This window comes from Sebastes fasciatus, chromosome 12 (genome assembly GCF_043250625.1).
Source record: "Sebastes fasciatus isolate fSebFas1 chromosome 12, fSebFas1.pri, whole genome shotgun sequence".
Lineage (NCBI taxonomy): Eukaryota > Metazoa > Chordata > Actinopteri > Perciformes > Sebastidae > Sebastes > Sebastes fasciatus.
Window position 1 is genome coordinate 29,629,636 of NC_133806.1, and position 17,043 is coordinate 29,646,678.

Here is a 17,043-nt window from a genome sequence, read left to right on the forward strand (position 1 = left end):
CATGACTGCACCCAGGGGAACAGGAAACTAAATATATTGTACCGCATACTCAGAATCCTCCCCACTGATTACATCTTTTTTTTTTATTTCTATATCACTGTGAGCAACCTCGCCTGCTTTTGCCTATTAAGGACCAATTTCTTGTATTTCCTGCAATGTTCACCTCCTCATCCTTAATAGTCCGATGCTGCTGTCGATTATGTCTCTGGGACACCATCAGGAGTCTGAGACAGAGGCCATTATGGGGTAAAACTACTGAAATGGATTATCAGGTAGAACGCTACTAGCTGTGTTATAGAGATGGTAGAAAAAAATTGCCTATTATATATCTGCAATATTGTTAAAGAGAGATATTCCTTTTCCATCCTGTTATTCATTATGCAAAAAGCGAGATCACCACATGCTCACCACAAACAAGGGGTGATGTGAGATACACATTTCTAACAACTGCAGAGAGCAGTAATGCATATCAGTTCATAATCTATGTTGTTTACAATTTATGTTTCAAAATATTAAAACATTTTTTTTGCATTTTTTTAATGTGCTTATAATAAAATTATCATTATTACATATATATTAAATATATTGTAATATATAATTAAATTACAATTGTATGTGTGTGAAATGCTGGAATGAAAAACAACTGGGCGCCATTAATAAAGGTGCTAAATGCGAGATTGGGAACTTTTCTATTGCTTCTGCATGGCTCTCAACATGGCGACAGCTGGGTGATACACTTCCGCGATGACGCCGTCGGTCGGGACGGTGTTATCAGCTGTAACCGGCGTATGAAAGCAGTGCAGAGCAGCGGCCATGAGCTAACCAGTGGGGCAACACATGCACTAAAAAGCACACACGGCCGGACGGCTATGTTTTTTACATGATTACAACACACACAGAGGGAGAGCGACTTCATTCTCTGCTCAGGTAGACATTACTCCTCTATGTCTTTATATTGTAAACAGTTGTTTGCTGCTATATTAATGCTCTAAATATGAAATTTAGCACCTTTAAGCAACAAACATAAGAATGCACCAGAGCCAATAATGATTCACAGTAATGAACTGCAGATGTGAACAGCAGGTCAATACTGTAAAATGCTGACAACGTCTTCATCAGCATATTTTTTTATGACAACCTCCCCCACTGAGAATATGTTGCACAGATAGTAAATGCGTTGGAATGAATAGACAGAGAAAAAAGGCCTACTTTTCAGATGCCAATCAAAAGGAAAATACACGGAGAAATGCACAGATTAATGCATGGAGAATGGGTTTTCAATAAGCCGGCGAGATTGGATTGTTAGTGTGCGGCTTTAGCTGAGTCAGGCTGTGTAGCAGCAGTTTGGGTCTCTATTGAGCTTAAAGCATAATGTAGCGGGGACCGGAGTACTGCTGACTGGTGGACGGGACAATTGAGCTAATAAATCAAATTGATGTTTCAGCTTGCTCATGATGACCAATAAAAAGCCCCTAAACGAGCACACGCATAGTGTTATTATTTCCAAAATGCATCTTTCTAAAATTAGGACAGCGGAACTTTTCTGTTGCTCAGCAACAACATTGTTAATAGCTTTAATTACCTCAAAAACAAAACACATCTAATCTAATAGTGATTAAAACGTAAATCATTTCTTGAACATGTGGTGGCTTTCTGTATCACGTGGTGCGGTGCGGTGCATTAGTGCCTCGCGCTGAACTGCCTCATTAAACAGTTTGTTTTTGTGTGTATGATTAATAATTCAATAATGAATCCATCTCAGGGAGTTGATGCTGAATGCACATGTAAAGTCTTCTCTTTCTCGTCCATTGTTGGCTCTGTACTGCCCCCTTGCACTCAGTTTCGGGTCCTGTTACGGAATTATGGACATATACACAAAGTAAGCCTTCATTGCAGTTAGCAAAATGAAGCAGTTGTGACATGTTCATACACTCCAGATATTACTCAGATATAGTGATACATTTGTATTCCCTGAAAAATCGAGTGTCTTCCACCGAGGACAAAACCAGCAGTTCAAATCTACAGCTGCAAACTGTGTACACACAATACTCAAGGCCGGCCACCTGGGAGCACATCATTCCATCTGACCGACCTGTGTTTGTCAAAGCCAGAGTCGTGCTGCTTGGCTGATCCGCCCATCATCCACCAGCACTTGGCAGTGCACACATACACACAAACTGTCGAGCAGTCTCTTAAAACCGACCATCCTTTGAATGCACCCTTCAAGCGGGGCGATGAGCCTCTCCAGGATAACGCACAACAAAGTAGGGCAAAAGGCAGCTCGGCGGTGTGTGTTGTGCTGGTGCAGAACCAAATACAGATCTCAAGTATAGAGAGGCAGATGTACGCACGCTCTCACAAACTCCATCTGATGCACTTAGAAGCACCGAGTGAAATATTAATAGCTCGGGTTGTGCTGTGTCTGCACGGGGAAGGAGTGTGTGTAACTTTGATCCTGAAACTGTGTGAAACCGTTCAAATGGGTATCTTGAAATAGAAATCGGAACAAATGCCGGTTGGTTTTTGTTCCCAAAAGTAGATTCCAGAAGACTCGTCTTATTCAGCAACGTAACCATCATTAATAGTCAACAACACAAGACTGCTTCACAGTGCAGTTACTGAACAGCAACAATCTATCTTCCAACAGCCATTATCTAAATAAACTAGGGCTGTCAATCAATTAAAATATTTAATCGGGATTAATTGCATGATTGTCCATAGTTTTTATTTGCTCAAAAGGTACATTAAAGGGATATTTGTCAAGTATTTAATACTTTTATCAACATAGGAGAGGACAAATATGCTGCTTTATGCAAATATATGTACACATTTATAATTAGAAATCAATTAACAACACAAAATAATGACAATTACTGTGCAGGTACTGCAATTAGCATAAAAAATATGCTCAAATCATAACATGGCAAACTGCAGCCCAACAGGCAACAACAGCTGTCAGTGTGTCAGTGTGCTGACTTGACTATGACTTGCACCAAACTGTGATCATAAAGTGGGCATGTCTGTAAAGGGGAGACTCGTGGGTACCCATAGAACCCATTTTCATTCACATATCTTGAGGTCAGAGGTCAAGAGACCACTTTGAGAATGGACATGCCAGTTTTTCCTCAACATTTCTTTTGCCAAGGAAAGTTTGGAGCATTATTTAGCCTCCTTCACAACAAGCTAGTGTGACATGGTTGGTGTAAATAGATTCTCTAGGTTTCCTGGTTTCATATGATACCAGTATCTTCAGTCTAGCTTTAAAACTGAGCCCACTACAACCTAAAAATCGCAATGCGATAACGCAATCATAATGCGTTATTAATCGCGTTAACTGTGTCAGCCCTACTAAAACCTGTTGATGGCGCTACAACAACAGTCATGGGATCTCTAAAGTCAGGGAGCCCGCTACATGCAAAAAATCACAAGTTGTGTTAAAGAAATTAGTGGCGTTAAAACAAATTTTTGGTAACGCGTTATTATCGCGTCAACTTTGACAGCCCTAAAATAAACATTAGCCTCGTAGAAATTATCAACCCACAGAGATAAGCAAGCAGCCTCGTTTCACACTATTGCTCATCTCACCTCACCTTACATCCATCTCTCCATACTTCTGCCATGCTATCTAGCCAGATCTACAGAGTGAGTGCTGACGGGTAGAAGTGATTATTGAGTACTTTAAGGTTGAATAGACAAGATGAAAAGCTCAGAGATACACTGGAGAGCTGCAGCTGCAGAGAGGAAGTGGACCGATCGACTGACCTTCTTATGAACACACCAGACCCCAATCTGTCGGCCAGAGACATCACCGCACGCCACCTGCTAGGCTGTTTTTCACGCTGCCTGGCACCAGCTAATGCAGCCCAACCCCTCTCAAATGGTTATCGAGCGTTTTTGAAAAGTACAATAGAAAAAAAAAATACACTGAAGATAAAAAAAAGTAATAGACCTATGTTCGGTAAAATGTAATATTTTTCACTGCAGGAAATTACACATTGTTGCATTCAGCTAAAGGAAAATAAGTTCGCCAACACATCACACCCCTATATCTCACATGTGCACACATTCTCACGTGCTCTCTTCGAAACAAATACAAACAACCGCATATGGCCACAGTTTGAGGTAGTCAAGAGAGTGTCACAACACGAGAAAGGTGACAAAACGTGACCTGAGACAAGTGGCTGACGTCATCGATGTGGCACGAAGTGCAAAGCTGTTACAGCCGTGACATGTTTTCCCAGCAGGAAACGACAGATTATAAAACAAAGCACGATAAATCATCGGCATGAAAACGCAACTGCGGTGGGGTAATAAGGAAGAAAAGAAAGAAAAAAAAGGGAGGTAGGAAGACAGAGAGAGGGATTTCCAGGAGAGTTGTTACCTAGAAGACAGAGAGAAAAGGGTGTGAGAAATGTTTTCATCTCCATAAAAGGACTGTGCAGAGTCCAAAGCCCTTTGAGATAAATAAAAAAAGTAGGGAAAAGGAAGAACTGGAGAAGAAGAGAAAGCGGTGGTATTAGAGGTCAACAGTCAGAACAGAGAACAACAGAGAAACCCACACAGACAGAACAAAAAGCCGCATGACAGATGCACATTATGAACATACATATATACAGTACACTGGCCGTGCAGCTGGATGCCCTACCTGTTTGGCTGAGCTGAGAGGTGCTCCGGCTCTTGCGCGACATGCCGACCATGGCCTGCATTTTGGCACCAATGCTGGAGCGCCTCTTCTTGTCGTCGGTGCCTACCGTGCTGACCGCCGTGTCCGACTGGCTGCCGTCCGTCTTCTCCAGGTTGCACATGTCGCCGCTGATGCTTGTGCTCTTGGTCATGTTTATCCCGCCCGACGAGCCCATCTGCCTGTTTTTCATTTTGGATGCAAAGTCACTGTCAGCCACCACCATTGACAGGGGGGGCAGGCGAGGACAGAGGAGAAAGGAGAGGAGAGGAGAGGAGACAGGAGAGAGGACAGGGCAGAGGAGAGAGAAGGCCAGCGGAGGAGAGATGATGGAAGAGGAAACAGGAGGAGAGGATAGAGGAGGAGAGATCAGAGGACAGGAGATGAGAAGGCGTGGGGTGAAAAGGAGAGAAGGACAGAGTTCAGGTACAGGAGTTCATGACTTACAGTATAGCTGAGTTTAGGGTGGATGTACTTTATATCGTACAATATTGTTCATGCAGTGAAAGAGAAGCTATTACATATACTCTAATTGGTGCACAATGATTTAAAGGGATAGTTTGGGTGTTTTGAAGTGGGGCTGTATGAGGTACATATCCATAATCATGGCGGTCGGCACGCCCCCAATTTGGAGAAGCAGGCAGGAGTACCAACACAGAACCAAAGCAATGTACTGCTGTGGACCTTTCTTTTAGGTGGCTAAAATACGTTTTGCTGCCGGCCCGTCCACAGCAGCACAATGCTTTGCTTCCGTATCGGTACTCGGTAGTCTATTTCTCCAAACTGGCGGCGTGCCATCCGTCATCTACTGTAGGTAATACACTGACTATGGATAACTACCTAATACAACCCCTCTTCAAACCACCCAAACTATCCCTTTAAAGAGCTAAATACAGTAGTGTTTTTGTCATTTTGACCTGTGAGAGTTGCCTTGAATTTTGAATGAAATGAACGGATAGGCTACCAGCCTGTCTGTCTGTCTATCTGTGCACACTCATTGCACGTCACCAGAGTCTTCCACAAGCTGCTAGCTTGAAAGATGTGAGTACTAACAACAGCCATGTTCGTTGTTTACGTTCATATAGATAATCTTGGGGTAGTGGCTTTGGAGGGAGATCTGAACGGACGGACTGTCAGTGTTGCCGACTTGGTGACTTTCTTGCTAGATTTAGGAACTTTTGGAGCTAGTGCTGCTAGCTACTTACGTGCTGGGTTTTTTGGTTGAGTCATTTTTTGTCAATCTAGTGTACACTTGCTAGTTTCTCAGCATTACCGACCCTACCTTTAATCTCCATCTACAATTAACTTCTGTTTTTTAAAATATTTGACTACTTTAACTGTACCATTTCAAATAATCTATTCCAAATGCCCACAGTTTAACAAGCATAAAGATGACTTAGAGTCTGTTTTATGTTAAAGTATTGGTTTATTTACATAAACGTTGAGATAATAGGAAATGTAAGTTCATGCTTGTTAACATTTAGCGCTCTCTTGCTCTCCTTCATGTACACCTGGAGATAGAAAGCAGTCGTGACCACACACACTCCGTACTTTTACGTTATAAACTGCACACAAAACAGAAAAGTTGCCTGTCATCAGCATTATTCTCCAGCTCTTCCCGTTTGAAAGGAAACAGGCCAGTATCCAAATTGGGGTCTTATTTTAGCCCTGCTAGTAATATTATCTTTAAGAGACAAATTACATTCTGTATCATAGGCTCTGCATTGTTAATGGGATGAGTTACGTGTAGCGCCCTCAGGCTACTGTTCATTAATGAAAGTGTCTGACCTCCGCCATGTAACTGTCTTATAAAGACAACTTATGGAGAGACACGCTGACTAAAATGGGAGGAGAATCGATGCAGTTCGACAATCGACTCCATCAATTACTTCAATTAGGCTTCTTCAAATTCTGCTCTTTCATATATTAGACATTAGTGTTCAGCTCCATTGTATTAGAATTAAGTAAAATGATTAGTATGTAATCAAGATTACGTCTGGCATTATAATAGGATTTCAAGTGCAGGCAGTAATATTGAATTACCTCGACGATGAAGGTGAGTGATGGTTTTAATTTAAATGTTAACCCTTGCTGGAGTTTCAGCACTCTGCACGTCCAAATCTACCAGGCATTCACAGCCTGCTCCTTATGCTACCAGAGAGAGAGGCTCTTGTTCTCAAGGAGTTAGACAATAAATAATATTTGCCACTTAATCTTTCATGAGTGTATGAGAGCTCAGAAATGATTGCTCATATTGATCTTCTCCCTGCTGGCAAGAACACTATGCAGTGCCCCTCCTGTCCTAAACACTGAGTTCTGGTTGTTTATACGTCATATTTTGGTTGCCAGCTGGTGGTGAAATAAGTCAGATGTGCTCTAAAAGAATGCACACACCGTGTGCCTCAGCCTACAGTATACAGTAAAGCCTTTTTGTTTATGCCAGTGGGCTCTGCTATGGATCAGCCTGTACTTTAATACATAAATATTGAATGCTTATTGGGGGATTAGTGCCTTTGATCAGTTAATGCGGTCCAGAAGCTTTGAAGCAGACTTCAAGCGCCTCGACTCCCGACAACACCACGGGCCGACGTGGTACAGGTGACATTCTATAATATGCTCTTTCACCATCATCACAGTGAGGCTGCATTTCATCTGGTCGACACAGGGCAGGTGATAATGCTGCTTCCATTGCATGAAATCTCAGCACAGTGGCAAGGTCAGGCTATTGTTGCCCTGTGAGGTTAAAATGGATGAGCAGAGATTGTTCAGACCCTTTCAAATAGAAATTCACGTCGCAGTATACATTTAAAAAATACACAATAATTGAAAATTAGATGCAACGTATTCATCTAATGGGACAAATGTTCCTCTTGTCTAACTGGACAGACTGTACTAGTCAACATGTTCATATCTACTGAAGTACAATCCTTAGTCCGTGTCCAGGAAGCAGGCCAATAATAAAATTTCAAATGGTAATTTGTCTAATATCTCAATAGATATCTACTGGTCTAACTAACTGGACACGTTGTTCTGATCAAACTGAGCAAAATCCCACTGGTCTAAATAGACAAATTAATTTTATAAGACGTACTGCAAAGGTCTATGTGGGTTTATTTAATTTCCCAACAGGAAATACTTCTTAAATTGGCTTAAACAGGCTAAAGAATTTGTCTAATTTCTTAATGGTTTCACTGGGAATGTTATGGTGGTCTCATAGACTGTATTTGAGAAGTGGACGTAGTCATCGTGACGTCACCCATTGGTTTGTGGACTACAGTTTGGAATCCTCGAGTTCGGCATTTTGGCCGACACCATCTTGGTTATTTGCAACCAGAAGTGACACGAGAGGGTGGAGCTAAGTACAACCGAACGCTGAATAAGACATTTTCAGGCGACCAAAATGTTACAATTAACTTTCATGAACTGAAAACACTGTGAAAGGGTTAAAGTTATAAGACGAAAACACGGACAACTCCCAGATCGGACGACGCAGTGGTAGCGACCAAGGCCTACGGAAGGAGTCTGGGACACGGGCGGACACGGGTCTTGGGGTATGGGGTACAACACATGCGCAGTGTAACTGAAGCTGCGGTCGTGCATTGCGATTGGCTCAAATTTCGGCAAGTGCAGACCAGATTTTACCGCGCATGTGTTGTACCCCAAAGATATGATGCGTTCATGAAGTGTGACCCAGCCTCTTTCAATAGGCCGTGGTAGCGACCTGACAATCACAAGGTAACCCCGCCCTAAAGCATCCCCTGCTTTATGGTCTATCTGACTCTAAATGGGACCATAATTTACTAAATGAACATCATGCTGTATTGAAGAAGACTTGAAACTAGAGATTGAGACCATAAACTCATGTTTACAATGTTTACTGAGGTAATAAATCAAGTGAGAAGTAGGCTCATTTTCTCATAGACTTCTATACAATCAGACTTCTTTTTGCAACCAGAGGAGTCGCCCCCTGCTGGCTGTTAGAAAGAATGCGAGTTTAAGGCTCTTCCACATTGGCTTCACTTCTCAGACCTGGAGGTAGCCGCCTGGGTGGTCTTAAATGGGCATGTTAATTATCTAAATAGATATATTCTACTGATCGAACATTGAACATGGTTATACTGGTTTAACATAACTGTATACCAGCATCTATTCACGGTTCCTCTAACATTCCCTCTCATTACTGTATCTCTACCGTCTGAACAGGTCTTGGCACTCAGGCAAGTCTCACTGTGTAAATGTGCCTGCTTGGGAAAACAGGGACCGACTCTCCGGGGATTTCAGATTTTCGACATCAGCCCAAAGAACATAGTGTTCCTCATCATGCAGATTGCTCACCATGCATTCTCATCTAGGCCAAGATGTTCCCAAGGCAAAACAACACCTGGAAATATGCCTGTGTCTTGCAAAAGTGTTGACACCATGCCGTCTTTAAATGTAAGATAACAACATCTAGATATAAAGGTAAGTAATCTCTTTCACTTGGTGACCATCACAAGGCAAAAACATTATCATTAACATTATTTAAATATAAAAATAAATATAAAAACATGATTTATATCAGTCCAAAGTGTTCTTTAAAAAGTCAGTGATATGTTTTAATTAAACTCTTAAAGAGACATTTCATTTAACCCAACTAGGAAGAAACAGATACGCTGTTCTGACGGCTGGATCATGAATGCTTTATGTAAATGTAAAGTCATGCAAGGTGCATCCTGTCCTCCCATACTTGTCCCCTCATCTTGTTCGCCTTTCACGGAGACAATCGCAGCTTCTTTATCAGGTGAGGCAGAAAAACGTGTTACCATGGCAACTGTGCCCCCGGCCAGAGCATTAGCATGTGTTCGAGCCTGTCAACACAACTCCAAAGTTGTTGGGTTTTTCTGTCAGAGACTGGAGTGATTAATTAAAGTCTGAAGCTCATACTGAAATCAGCCGTAGAGACAAAAACACCAGTCTTTACTCTCCCTCACAATGAATGAGCTGTGCAAAAAAATATATATTGGAAGAAAGAGAGGAGTAGTAGAGGTAATGCGGGATTTAAAAGTGCTGATGGAAAGCTCCTTACATCCTGGAGACCGCTGGACATCAGCTTAGAGCCACGCGTGTGCAATTGCTTCTCTGTGCAGTGGAAGCGCTCATAATATACGTCTATCGTCATGTTGGTACATCGAGCCAATGTGATCAGGCCTGTTTAATGTGTAGCAGATGTATGTTTACACCGTGACCTCAATACATAGGAGATGACTCATAAGTAAATGTAGCTAGTAGCCATGTTTCTGCCGAGTTACGCCGCTCCGTTGCTTTCAGATAAGCAGAGCAGTGAATGAAGCTTTTATCACTGGAGGCAGGTAGCGTCTTATCCGTAACACAGCAACTTCCTGTCTGATCTGCACACACAGTATTGATAATTTTCAGTATTTACAGTATCGACCTTGAGGCTCTCATAGTAAGGCTCAGTCCTCTGTCTACTGTGAGTTTGAGTTCATTGTTAAGGCTGATGTGAGTGTCGTCATTGACAGAGTTTACATAACAGCACATGGAAGATTAGACGTCTCTTTTCTTATCCGAGTGTACATAGAACATATCACACCGCTAAGCTTGTGACGCTGAAATACAACAAGCTACCTCTCGTCTCCAGTAGGGATTATATTCTGTTTTATGGAACTGAGATTTGTGGGCTTCGATACCCAGTGTCACACTCGGCAGGCTTCGAGATTGTGCATTTGTAATTACAGCAACTAACATTTGTTTCCATTATCGATTAATCTGCAGATTATTTTCTTGATCGATCAGTTTTGTCTATGAAATGGCCATCATAATTTCCCAGAGCTTTAAGTAACCTATTTTATTTAGTTTTGTTATCCGACCAACAGCCTAAAACACAAAGACATTCAGTTCACTATAGTATCATACAACAACAAAAACAGAAAATACTAATTTTTGCACGGAAAAATGACTCAAAGGATTAATAAATTTTTTTAAATAGTCGCTGATTAATTTTCTGTTGATCAACTAATGAATTAGTCAACTTATTGTTTCAGCTCCAATCTCCCTGATATGTCAGATAATGTTCAATTAAAGAGAATGACTGGATTCATTTATTCATCCATTTTATATTTCCTTCTTAATTCAAGCAATGACTCGGGCTGCATGAAAATCCCTGAGCACCTTGGAGTTAATAATAATAATATACGGGGATATTATATTATATTATATTATATTTTATGCAGACGTCGTGGTCCTCTGTGCCACCTGAACAGTGTAAACAGTGAATGCTATAATTTCCAGACACAATGTGATTCATATCGCACACAAACAAATCATAAAGCAGGAGCACCTAAAAATAGGTGCTCACGCTTTATGACATGTGTCCTGAGTTCTGATTGGATGGTGTAAACCACTGTAATATCTAAACCTTTAAAAATTGAACATGACTCATAATTTACTTTTACTTTTAATTTACTCATATTAACATTTACTGCTGCTTAGCAACCACTTGTTTCACAGCTGTTCACAGACTTTATCATTTGGTAAAAGACTGGTATTCAGCTATTATTACTGTGTAAATGCCTTTGATTAAAAATAGGATTGTTGTTGAGCATTTGATTAATTTGGAGCTATTTCATATGTGTTAAAGGATTAGTTTGGATTTTTTTGAAGTGGGTTTGTACGAGGTACTTATCCATAGTCAGTGTATTACCTACAGTAGATGACGGTCGGCACGCCCCCAGTTTAGAGAAACAGACAAGAGTACTGGTACAGAAGCAGAGCAACGTGCTGCTGTGGACGGGGCCAGCAGCAGAACGTATTTTAGCAACCTAAAAAAAAGGTCCACCTAAAAAAAATCAACATCAGTTTAAGTGTACGCTATAATTAGAACATTTTCACCACTTTACCTAGGTAGGTAAAGAGCTGTCTGACGGAAACCAGTCGGGGATGAGACTCTATTGACAACAAACAGTAATTTTACCTCACAGAACACAGGAGTTGCTGGTCTAACGTTGCCTCGATGGGTTATTTTGTGACTTTGGTGAATCCGAACTGACCCTTTAAAACACCAAAGTTACACAATACAACAAACAAACTAACCGATAGAGGCAGCGGTAGACCAGCAACTCCCATGTTCAGCGAGGTAAAATCAGTGTTTTGTCAATGGAGTCTGGTGGCTTTGAAGAGAGCATAGATAATGGCTTCAGTCCCCCGTCAGAAAGGGCTGTCAGACGGCAAGATAAAGCGGTGTAAATGTTCTAAATATAGCGTACACTTAAACTGATATTGATTTTTTTTTTTAGATGTCTAAAATACGTTTTGCTGTTGCCCCCGTCCACAGCAGTACATTGCTTTGCTCCCGTGCTGATACTCCTGTCTGTTTCTACAAACTGGGGGCGTGCCGACCACCATCTACTGTAGGTAATACACTGACTATGGATAAGAACCTCATACAACCCCACTTCAAAAAATCCAAACTATCCCTTTAACATCTGTTTATGAAAGCTAAATGTTGAGTGCAACACTCACATGAATATCTTCACTAAAACCTGAAGGAGTAATAGCATAGAATGTTTTTTGTTGTTATCCTTGAATATCTCATCTCATATGTTCCAGAAAATGTGCAATGTTAAAAAGTAAGTGTGTTATAGATTTATACTGTAGCTGTCATGAAGGAATTGGGGTTGATCACACAGATAAGAGTTGTCAGCATGTTAACAGCAGGACCAATCCAGCTCACTTTCAGTCAGGGAAGAAGACATTGTTTGAAATTTGGAATATTGTAACTGAATTTAAATGTTTCTTCAGAACATATTTGCTGAGGCAAGATTTATAAATCAAATTAATTTTAGTTTCCAGTAACTGAAAGTGAATTGATTGCTGGTTGACAGTCCAGGTATGACGATTGTGGTGTTACACAAAGAGAGAGAGAAATGTTCTTGGCATGTTGAGGAGGAGCAGGAGGAATGTGGGAGGTTTGGGTTGACAAGTTGCAGGTGCAGAGCGACACTGTATGACTCAGACAGCATGTGAAAGACACAGAAAAAAACAGACAAAATACTGACGCACCATCCCGACACTGAGCAGCACGGACAAACAGTAAAGCAACTCAGACTGCAGCCTCAATAGATAATACTGTCTCAGGATTCTTCTTTTATAACATTAATCTGTATCTAAAAATAGGCTGCACGGTGGTGCAGTGGTTAGCACTGGCGCCTCACAGCTAGAGGGTTGCAGGTTCGAATCCGGCTTGGGACCCTTCTGTGTGGAGTTTGCATGTTCTCCCCGTGTTAGCGTGGGTTTTCTCCGGGTACTCCGGTTTCCTCCCACAGTCCAAAGACATGCAGGTTAGGTTAATTGTGGACTCTAAATTGCCCGTAGGTGTGAATGTGAGCGTGAATGGTTGTCTGTCTCTATGTGTCAGCCCTGCGATGGACTGGCGACCTGTCCAGGGTGTACCCTGCCTTCGCCCAATGTCGGCTGGGATCGGCTCCAGCCCCCCCGCGACCCCTAACGGGATAAGCGGTTGCAGATGGATGGATGGATGTATCTAAAAATATATGTACCGTACCTGTATACCTGTCAGAGGATCTGCTCACATTTGTGTGCATTTGGCCTCCCGTGCATTTTCTTAATCTGACTGTACACACTGGTGCAGTGTTAATCGCACCTGAGAGGGTACAGCTTTTATCTTAATGTGTTTTCTCTCCAGTCCGAGCACACACTGAGCAGTACTAACTGTGGGCCAGAAGCACTAACTCGGACCCTGCTGTGAATGTGATTTGATAGGGAAGACATCTTATTAGCGGCGTAAGCTGAGCTTTTATCCTGCTGTGGGATTCCAAATCAATTTGTTCTTGAATTTGCTCTTGACATACTTTTTACACCTGCTAGTGCGGCACTCTTCACAGATGAAACTCTCTTGTGGCCACAATAAAATAGTGCCATGTTAAATATAGTCTTGACATGTTAAAACGAATATTAAAAATTTCCATACACGCATTCAGTCATGTATGTAGGTGTGATTGATTACAATGAAACAACCACATTTTTTCATGCGACATGGTGAAATATAAATACTTAATTCAAATCTCTGAGCTGTTTTTCACTCTTCAGTATGGCACACAAGGCGAAGGTAACCATAGTGAAATTAGACAGACACTTGGCAACAAGAGGATCATTGGAGAAGCCTAAGCATTATTACTGTAGTGTGCCTTTAAGGTGCCAAAGATAAATGTCAAATCGATCTAAACTGTGTTTAATTTTGAAATGTAAAGTATTCTATGTGTGGGTAGAGTTTGTTAAGTGTCACCCCACTTTAATTTTCTCAATTTCTATAGTGGTATCTTGCCATGCAGACATGTGGGTTTGGTTTTATTCACAGAGACTTTAAGATATCCATCTCTGAGGTTTCTGCCTCCACCCCAAGATTAAGATTGATTAATCTCCATTGTACTGCATTTTTATTTTCATTTTCATTCATTATTTGACCAAAGTTGGCAATGAGTTCTGTGGATTAGTCTGAGAGTACAGGACATTGTTTGTATTAAAGGTTCTCAATTTGAAATTCAGAGCATAAATATAGCATCAAACAACTATTGTCTATGGAAAGATGTAGAGGAGTAATGTCTACCTGAGCAGAGAATGAAGTCACTCTCCCTCTGTGTGTGTTGTAATCAGAGCTTCTCTGTGTTTTGTTTAGGTAGCTGGGCCGGCCGCACGTGCACTCGAGTTTCTGAGCGTGCCCCACTTGCTAGCTATTCGCCGCCACTCTGCATTGTGCTCATACGGCGGTTACAGCTAATAACGCCATCCCAACCGACGGCGTCGTCACGGAATCGTGACGCCCACCCTGTCAGCCTTCGCCATGTTGAGAGCCGTGTGGAGGCAATCCCTCTGCTCTGAATTCCGAATAGAGTGCTCCAGGGATGACATATTTTTGTAGGCCAACGAAGAAGTTAGCATCGCCCTGATTCCCTTGATTAAAAAGCCAATGGGATTTTGGATTATTGCAGAAAATAAGCTCTGTGGCAAACAAACGTTTTATGATACTTACACGTTTTGTTCTGTTAAATAATCAAACAAATGAACACCGCTTTTATGATTTTTAAATTTTGAAACGAACTACACCACGGTCACATGAGCGCGAGTATAAACAACGAGGCTGTAAAGGTGGACGATTTGGCATTATGACGTTTTGTAGTCTCATTTAGCCACTTGTTAGCAACCGCCTTTTTTAAGACATAAAAGCTTCAACATTCACGAGTGGTAGACTTGCTGACATTTTGTACTAAAAATCCATTAAAAAAGAGATCTTTAAAGAGACATAGACATTGTGTTGTTTTGTTGTTGAGGACAAAGATCCTATTTATGTATAATAATTTGCTTCCATCATGGGGGTTGATCTCATGCTAACACTCACTTACAAGTAATATCACCTTCCTTCATCTTATCATCCCGCTTACTTTCCCTCCTAACTGTGACTCCCATCTATACATACATACATATATATATATATACATATACACTGTACATGCACACTTAGTTCTCTGTAATTTATTCTAGCGGAGGATATCATAAAATCTTGGCAAATGAATCTGAACCTGTCTGCATGGCTACATAAATAAGATGTATTTTTTTATTTGTGATGTGGGTGAAGTGCTACTTAATCTTGAATGCATGCTGTACTGCTTCCATGCCCATCGTATCTGCTACTTAGGCTGCATGGGTTACCAAACTGTGTCAGCTCACTACAATCCATATCCAGTAGGAATGCTATTCTACTTTAGTATTAGTTAGGGTTAATAGGGCCACAGTTATCAAGATTAAAGGGTGGAGGATAGTCACCACACTCTGCTTTGCACATTCGTCATATAAACGTGCAAAAGTCAGTGTTGTTAGTAGTCTACAGTTAGAGGAGTCTACAGTTAGAGGCTGCCACACATGTGTTACCTGAGGTCAGTCTCTGAGATACTCCTTTGGTGCAAGTCCTCTTCTTTCTCCACCAAATCCTCCTGATGCTCCTTGTCTGTGTCTACCTCCCCCCCCAATCCCTTCCTCCGTCCCTGCGATCCCCCCTCTTTAATCTTCCTCCTCCCTACCACTCCTCCTCCTCCTCCCCCCCCCCCACCCGCCCCCCCACCCGCCTCCTCCTCCTCTAGCACTTCCCCTAACTGCTCATCCCCCTCCCGAGACTGGCTCCTTGATCGCAACTGGCTGAAGACGGAGACAGAAGCAAGAGAGCAGCACATGCAAAGCAGAAAGAAAAACCAAACAAAGCATGAATATTGTCAACAACAAGAGAAAGAAAGACAAACGCAGAGAGACAGTGCAGCCAAGATCAAAAGCAGACTGATTCCAAATAACAGAAAACAGAAAAAATGTAGACTTACAGCAAAAAGCACAATGCAAATGAATTTGTTTTTGTTGCAACACCCGAAGAGATGCAATGTGTTTTTATGTTTCAGTGTGTTTGTTGCCAGATATGGACAAACGTCTCCCCACAGCCTGAATGTGCAGAGTTCAACCATTTGGTTCCAGATGTTTTTCTAAGACGGAGCCAAACCTGAACTCATCACGGTGAGAAAATGACACGCGGTGCTAGGCGGCACATTTTCTTCTTTAAGTTCAACCAGGTGCAAACAATTTCAAAGCTGAAAACGTCTGGACTTGGCAACACATATGGAAAGACACAACTGAGGGGGATTTGTCCATTTCTGACAACAGCTTGATGAGTTTAAAGAGAGAGAGGAAGTTCGCTGTCCCCCGGTGTGGACACCAGCCTACCGGATTTTGCGGTTTCCTTGCGGCCTCTCTGATTGGACAGACATGTAGCTCGTGCTGCTGAACCGAGAGGCACTACTGGTTCTCGACACAGCGGACACGTCGCTTACATCGCTGTCCGATGACTTGGCCGACAGGTTATCGGAGCCCCGTGGATCTCTGCCCGAACGCTGCAGAGAGGACAAAAACAACACAATATTACGGCAAAAAAACAAAAACATTTCTGGTGCTTGACTTGTGAAGTCCTTTTAGCAAACATGACAATTTCAAGTCCATGCTCTTTTCCAATGTGGTTATTCATACTGCTGTTAACATAAACTGAGACGCTAATGTCAACTTTATAAAATGACGAAAGGGTATGAACTTTAAGCGCAAACAAAACACTGCTCGCATGCCTTTAGCTTTTTAAGGACAAGCAGTCTTGATCAAGATAAGTTCGGCTGCAGAAGTGTGCTGAAGAATGTAAATCATGTAGACTTATTAGTTTAGCACTCAGAGTACAGAAAGAAAGAGTAGGAATGATGGTGTTGCATAAGGTGTATTAGGTGTGCTTTATGAAAGGTAAGAATGTATTTCATTCAAACACACCA

At 41.7% G+C, this 17,043-nt stretch overlaps 1 protein-coding gene across 50 annotated transcripts in view; it reads right to left on the bottom strand.

Moving 5' to 3' along the window:
• Window positions 1-17,043, bottom strand: part of rims2a (regulating synaptic membrane exocytosis 2a) — a 181,721-nt gene that overhangs the window by 16,614 nt on the left and 148,064 nt on the right. For 45 of the 50 annotated variants that reach the window (XM_074654666.1, XM_074654636.1, XM_074654665.1 and 42 more), the window contains 2 exons: window positions 16,457-16,623; window positions 4,646-4,890 (listed from right to left, as the gene is read on the bottom strand). In XM_074654666.1, the coding sequence (XP_074510767.1) occupies window positions 4,646-4,890; window positions 16,457-16,623 (412 nt within the window). Of the gene's footprint in view, window positions 1-4,645; window positions 4,891-15,622; window positions 15,887-16,456; window positions 16,624-17,043 lie in introns of all 50 variants that reach the window. The other 5 variants (XM_074654667.1, XM_074654650.1, XM_074654624.1 and 2 more) reach the window with 2 other exon arrangements.